Raw genomic sequence first — 7,280 nt, forward strand, 5'->3', positions numbered from 1 at the left:
GATGCAGCATGTTGTGGTGCGATGCGGAGCGATGCAGCATGTTGTGGTGCGATGCGGAGCGATGCAGCATGTTGTGGTGCGATGCGGAGCGATGCAGCATGTTGTGGTGCGATGCGAAGCGATGCAGCATGTTGTGGTGCGATGCAGCATGTTGTGGTGCGATGCGGAGCGATGCGTCTCACCTTGGGCAGGACATCGTTCTCGTTCTTCAGGACAAAGCGTCCCTCCCTGTCGTCTTTGTTCCAGTTGAGCTGAACCACCAGCGGCTTCTCGTCCAGGTCCAGCTGGCGCTCTTCTGAAACATAAAGCCAGCGGTTCATGCAGCAGTCGGCTGTCTGAGCCGGGAGCCGCGCGGCCCACAGGACTCACCGCCACTGACGTGGACCTCGTACAGCGAGTACTTGGGCGACGACAGCATCCTCATGTCCGGCCTGAACTTCTCCGCCAAAGTCTCGATGACGTCCTGCGTCGTCGCCGTGCTGGAGACCCGGATGCACTTTGTGGCGAAGTTCCCGGCCACCCGGTCCTGGAAGTAGAACCGCATCACGCCATGGAACTCCAGGTCCTTTTCAGGAAAAAAGCATAAGAAACGCAGCGTCCATTATGTGTTTATTTAGACTGGAAACTGCAAAAACACGAGCAGAATTTACAACAATTGTGTTTGTATGCAGAATTAGACAACAATGAAAGAAAAAAGTAAACCGGCAGATAAAATAAACCTAAACTGTTAATGTCAGACTGTGCTGCAAGATAATAACCATAATGGAGGATTTTTTATTGAAAAAAAAAAAAGTTTAGGATGTAGAAAATATGGAAAATGGTGAAGCTGCTTCTCACCAATCAAAGCTCTTTCAAAGTCAATGTTTGATTTCTGCCACATTCCATGCAAGACAAACTTTTGGTCACATGGTCACAAAATGGGGAAATCAAAAGGACTTGTACAAAAAAAATTATCTAATCAATAATAAACTAAACATGTAATACTTTAAACAAATAAAATAATAGTCAGAAACGTCTTTGAATTATTACAGACAAAAAGCATAAAAAGGCTTTTGCATATTTAACTTATTTAAAGATATGCAGCCAATTTTTAGGTAACCACTGAAAAAATAAACATGTAATTTCTGAGCAGCAGAATCAGGATTTATTGCACCGTTTCGTTGAATATGCTTGCTTTAGCCAAGTTCAATAAATAAAGTCAACTTTTGAGTAGAAGTCAAACAAATGTGATCTAAATTTAAATAAAAAATGAAAAGTTTATTTAAAGACTAATAATTGTTATAAAGAATGGAAAGACTTATTTTTTCAGACAGATTGCAATTTGGAAAATTTGAAGAGATCCAAATTAAATGGAAAATGGTAAATTATTTTTATACCACAATTATTTTGTCTAATTTGTTTAATTTTAATGTCTAATATGAGTTGAAACAACAACAAAAAAGAAAAAACAGTTCCAGACACAATCATCCCAGGGCCATGAATAGCCCCCGGACCACATTTTGGAAACTCCCCTTCATGTATGGACTGTGATTGTTGACATTTTCAGATGAGTTTATTTTTTTTAATTCAACTCTTTTTCAGTAGAAAAATCTTGAAGTGAATTGGACAAAAGCTAAACTTTTATTAAGGAGGAATTAAAAACTCAAACAAAACTAACCAGGTCAGAAACTTTACAGGTTTAAATTGGACAATTTAAAGTTAAATTGTTTTGAATTAAATCTCTTGAGTTCGTTTTGAGAGGAAATCTCCATTTTCCCCGTAATTAGAAGCAAATGACAGTAATTTCCAGGAAAAGCCCACTTCCTCCCTGACCTGTAAATCGAATCAATTAACTCCGCTTCAACTTTATTATCTCGTCTTCTCCCCCCTCTGGTTTGCGCCGCTTGTTTAAGGAAATCTCTCCTTCAGGCAAACAAACAGATACAAGCTCAAACATGGCCATTCGGCTCCTACAGCAATGGAGCAGAAAAGCCTGAAACGTAAACACGCCATCGTTTTCTGATGCCGCCGGAGCGCACAGCAGTAAAAAAAAAAAAAAAAGACAAAATTTGACCTCATGTTTCATCAGAGACGACACCAGAAACGTCTCACAAATTCCCAGCATTCCATTCTCCTTATGCGAGCGTTATCTGGTATCGAAAACCAAAGAAAAACAGATCTGATTTCGCAGGTTTGTTGCATGAAGTAAGTCTGAAAGAATTAAAAGAGGAAATAACCTGAATCTACAGGAAGTCATCCGAGGACACATTTCCTCAGAATTTGAATATTAAATTAAAAAACGCCATGTCAGCATTTGAACAACAGTTAAAGGCAGGGATGTCCAAAATGCGGTCCAGGGGCCATTTGTGGCCCTAGGAAAGATTCTGTGTGGTCCACAATTCACAAATATCACAGCTTTATGTGCTTAAAACAAATTAAAGTGAAAAGAGGCCGAAGAGAAATCAAAATATTCTTCTGTCCACTTCATTTTTTTGCCTTCATTTTAATTTGATAGTACAAAGTAGGGCTGAAATGATTAATTTAATACCCCTCAAATAATTTAGTAATCGATTAATTGTTAACTAGATTATACGCTGTGTAAAAATGACCATTTTGTTGAAATTATAACACACAAAGCAGTAATAAATCCAAAACTGTACAAAAAATACACAATTTTATTCTGTCTTAGGCAGTTCAAAAGGAGTTCATGTGCAGATTTTAATGTATTTGTATTATAAAAAAAAACAACTCTAGTTAAATGAGAGATCTGTCGCATGTGCCAATTTTTATGTGATTAATCAGCAGAAAAATCGGTTAAGCGATAACCAAAATAATAATTTGTTGCCTCTAGCAACTTTTACTTGACTGTCAGAAAAATTGATTAATCGATAACTAAAATAATTATTTGTTGCCTCCAGCAACTTTTACTTGAAAGTAGGAAGAGGGCGCACCCATTTATGAAACCAGGCTAAATGAGAATGTTTAAAAAAGAAAGGGAGAGAGTTGGATCGAGGTCTTTTAGCCTAGAAACGCCTCCAAAAACATCATCAAAATATTGCATATTTAGTTTGTTTTTACAATGGAATCATTTTAGATTTTAGATTGTCATTTCATAACAAAAAATACTAAATTTTTGTTGCCACGGCTGCTTTTAGCTTCACAGTTGTGGCCCTCGGTGCAAAAGTTTGGACACCCTGAACTAACGTGAGACGGGAGCGTTATGGAGTCCGATGTATTCAGAAAGTGAGAAAAAAAAACTCAAAAAATGCAAGAAAAGGCAGGAAACTGATAGAGATGTTTACATTTTTCTACACAGCAACACTTTCTTTCCCTCGTTTGTTTGCTGGAGTGGAAACGCTGAGCGCAGTTTCGATCGGCGGCGACGGGTGGAGTCAGGAATGTGTGTTTGTGTGTGTGTTGTGATTTACTGCTGGAATGTGGGTCATCGCGGGTTGCCGTTGTCAAGCTTGCGTAACCGTTAGTAACTGTTACTGTGGAGACACTAGTCTTCTTGGTTTCAAACAAAGCCAGGCTCAGAGAGAGAGAGAAAGAGAGAAGTGGATAATTAACGCGGCGGTCAGCAGGACCGCAGTCACAACGGCCCAGTCCAAACACACACGCAGTTCATGTTCAAGGCAGAAGTATCGCTGCTGCATTTAATGTGTCCAACTCAACTCTGAACACCAGATGGCACCCAAAAAAAATTTGCAAAACGCTACAAAACGCCAGCTGCTGCTCTGCTTTACAACCGACGCTAGCTCTGTTAGCGCAAGGCTATTCATTAAAACCTTTCAGCTTCATTACAGGAGCAAAACCGTAATGATGTTATACTTAAGTACAAAAGGTTCAAGCTAACCCCTTACACTGCAAAAACACAAAATCTTACCAAGTCATTTCTAGGGAAAAATATCTTAGCTCACTTAAAAGACAAAATTAACTTACAAGTAAATTTCAGCAAGAAATGACAGCTTGTTTTAAGCCAATAATTCCTTAATATTGATTTTAAAAGGACCAATTCCATCGACAGATTATTTCACTTTTAACGAGACATTTTCCCTTGAAATAATCTGCCAGTTGAACTAGTACTTTTTAAATCAATATTAAGGAATTTTTTACTTCAAACAAGCTCCTGTATCTTGATGAAAATTTGCTTCCAAGTTAGTTTTGTCTTATTTCAAGTCCACTAAGATATTTGCACTAGAAACTAGACCAAAATTACTTGGTGAGATTTTGTGTTTTGCAGTGTAAGCTGCTCAAAACGTCATGCCAAAAGTTATTTTTATACATCTCAGAAACTACAGGGATTATCTGAATTGTGCTGGTATCAAAATGAAGCTAAAACTAGAAAGCTAGAAATAATCACTAATATTACTGATAGGATTGTCAGTTGAGTAAAATATTTAATCAGATTAATCACCGTTTATTTTTGTAGCTTGAAATATAAATATACATGCAGTTCTGGTTCTTGTAGGAATGATTCCCTGGTCAAGCCCCGCCTTCTCCTGCAATTCAACCAATTAAAATCAGAGAATGTATCTCTTTTTGTAGCAGAAAGCAGGTAATGTAGATTGATAGTACTCAACAGCAACTAAGAGAAACTCAATCTACTTCATATGCATACAATAGCAAACCTGCTCAGGGAACTACTGACATATTTAATTTCCTAGTTCTTTCTGATGCAGCCCAATCCAATGAAACTCAGTCACAGAGTAAAGATTCAGATAATAATATCTATTATTATAATATCTATATCATAATATGGTCAAGTCCAGTCATAAGCCAATTGTTATAGGACAATTTAAGGAAACCCTGATAGTTGTATTGACTTTGTAGAATCGACTCATCAACTAACAAGGTTACTCAAGTTCAGTGGAACACACACACACACACACACAGGCACGCACACACACACACACACACACACACCACACGCGCACACACACATGCATGTGTGCATGCCTCTGTGCAACATTCCCCATTCCTGAACAACAAAGAGCTGTGGCTCTAAAAAACAAATTAAGGGTTGAACTTTTCATTTTGGATTTTTGTTCAGCTGCACAGAAAGACCAGAGGTTAAAACATAAAAAAATAGTGATTTAATTTACTTTTAAGATGTTTGGTTGGGACAATGCACATTGACATTTCTGTTCTCCCTGGACAACACTCACTATGTTTTGCTTATTTATTTTATTATTAATGGACCCTTGCAACAAAATTTTGCTATATATTTATATTTTAAATGTACAGTTCAACGGCGATAAAGTGTCTATGTCTCAAAACAAAGCTTATAAAAACAAGGTTAAAATGACTTAACTACGGTACACATTTTGTCTAAAAAGTTTAATCAATACAAAGAAATACAAAACAAGGAAACTACAACAAAATTATAAAAAGAATAAGTAGTAAATAAAACTAAATCTACACATCTGTTGATTCTCTTTATAACATTAACCATGTTATTAATTATAAGACGTAACACTCATCCAGCTGTAGAATATCTTCAAAACAGAAACCAAAATATAAAAACTAATCTATTACAGCATGGGCCTGATTTTTATTTTTATTTTTTTTTTACTTGAATCTCAAAATATCCTGAATTAAAATGTTTTTAATTTTATCCTCCTGCTGCATACATGAAATCATTTTTTCCTAATTATGCACACATATTCATCTCTAATCTGAGCAAATGAACCAACTCTGTGTAATTACTGTAAGTCAGAGCGCTGCAGGGCTCTGTGCTGCATCTTAATCCCTCGTCTCCGCCGCGTAAAGCAAAGACGTTCACACACAATGACTGATACTTCACACTAAACCTGCAAGCTTCAGAGACAGAACTATTTATGATCCAGAAAGAAAGTAGGTCAAGTCTGCAGATAGCTGCTATACGGCAGATCTAAAGTGCGTCTAAGCTGGAAGTTGACATGCAGAGATGTTTGTGACTTCTACTATCGGGGTGTTTAATGATTAACAACGTGGCTGCAGTCAATGCAACATTTCTCTCACCAAAACATGGAGGAGATTTTCTAGCAGAATATGCAGAACTGAACCTACTTCAGCTTTTCTGACAAGAAAAAAGAGCAGGGCTCTGGAAATGTGAATCTTTCAGTGTCTAATGTAGTGGTTCTCAACGTGGGCGGTACCGCTCCCCAGGGGGCGTTCAGAGGACGGCAGAGGGCCCTGGGATGCCTTTGGGGGGCGTTTGGTCGAAGGTAAACTTTACACCTTAAATGCACAACAATGCCAGTGTAGACTCTGAGCAACTTGGTAAAACTGTATTGTGTAACATTAAATCATGTCTGGCTGCAACTGTATCGATGGCAGCTCTTCTTCTATTCAGTGTTTGTAGCTTCTGTTAACTTCTTGGCGCAGCTCCGTTCTCCTGCTACTGGTAGCTAAAATCCCCTCACTGTGTATCCCTCTGAAAAATGAACCCATTTAAATAAAGAAATCCCTCCACCGTGATACCACGATAGAGAGCGTTCATTTTATAGCGATAACACCGGAGCTGTAAGTGGTCCTGTATAAAACTGGGGTGATGGAACATCACAGCACTTTTAAATTTCAATAATCAGAATGCCGAAATTGTTTCCGTTGTTTTAAAATGTTTATGTCAGTCTGCCTTTTCCCCATCGATACGTTTCCCGACCGCCCTGCACCTTAGGGGGTTAAAATAATAAAGACGCGCACAACGCGCAAAACTCAGAAACAGGAGAACCGGGACATAAAACGGAGCGACGAACTAGATGTGAATTATGGCATAAAAACAGAGAATCCGACGCTGAACAGTGAAAAATCAACACATGATGTGAAACATGACGATGAGGAGGCGCAGCAGGTGATGAGTGAAGATTAATGATGGTCAATAAACGATAAAATAAATCTAGCAACAGGAAAGAAACTAAAGTGGACATAGCAATAAACCAAGAGGATAATAATCAAAGGAAACTAAATGGAAATGAATGAAGAACAAAATGCAAGAATAAACTAAGAAACTAAAGTAAATACATAATAAACTGGTATGGCAAGACCTTTCGAGCAATAATTAATACATGAGAAACATGTATTGTTATAAGTGAAAATAATCTAACAATTGAACCAGTATTTTTTAAATCAATAATAAGGAATTACTAACTTAAAACAAGCTCTTATTTCTTGCAGAAAAGTTACCAGTAAGTTAGTTTTGTCTAATTTCAAGGGCACCAAGAGACTAGACCAAAATTAGTTGGTAGGATTTTGTGTTTTTGCACCAAGAGGAAAACAACCAAGCAAACAGGCTAACCAATAAGAACTTCTTCATTTGA

At 37.7% G+C, this 7,280-nt stretch overlaps 1 protein-coding gene across 1 annotated transcript in view; it reads right to left on the minus strand.

The window, feature by feature from the left end:
• Positions 1–14: 14 nt before the first annotated feature.
• LOC106954083 (afadin-like) overlaps positions 15–7,280 on the minus strand; it is a gene marked incomplete at its 3' end in the record, with an annotated part of 45,682 nt that continues 38,416 nt past the window's right edge. Inside the window, exons 2-3 of the mRNA XM_015043328.1 lie at positions 370–565; positions 15–295 (exon numbers count right to left, since the gene is read on the minus strand). Of these exons, the coding sequence (XP_014898814.1) occupies positions 15–295; positions 370–565 (477 nt within the window). The remainder of the gene's footprint in view (positions 296–369; positions 566–7,280) is intronic.

Source organism: Poecilia latipinna, unplaced genomic scaffold (assembly GCF_001443285.1).
Source record: "Poecilia latipinna isolate Pla-1442-1.1 unplaced genomic scaffold, P_latipinna-1.0 Scaffold625, whole genome shotgun sequence".
In the NCBI taxonomy this organism is placed as follows: Eukaryota; Metazoa; Chordata; class Actinopteri; order Cyprinodontiformes; family Poeciliidae; genus Poecilia; species Poecilia latipinna.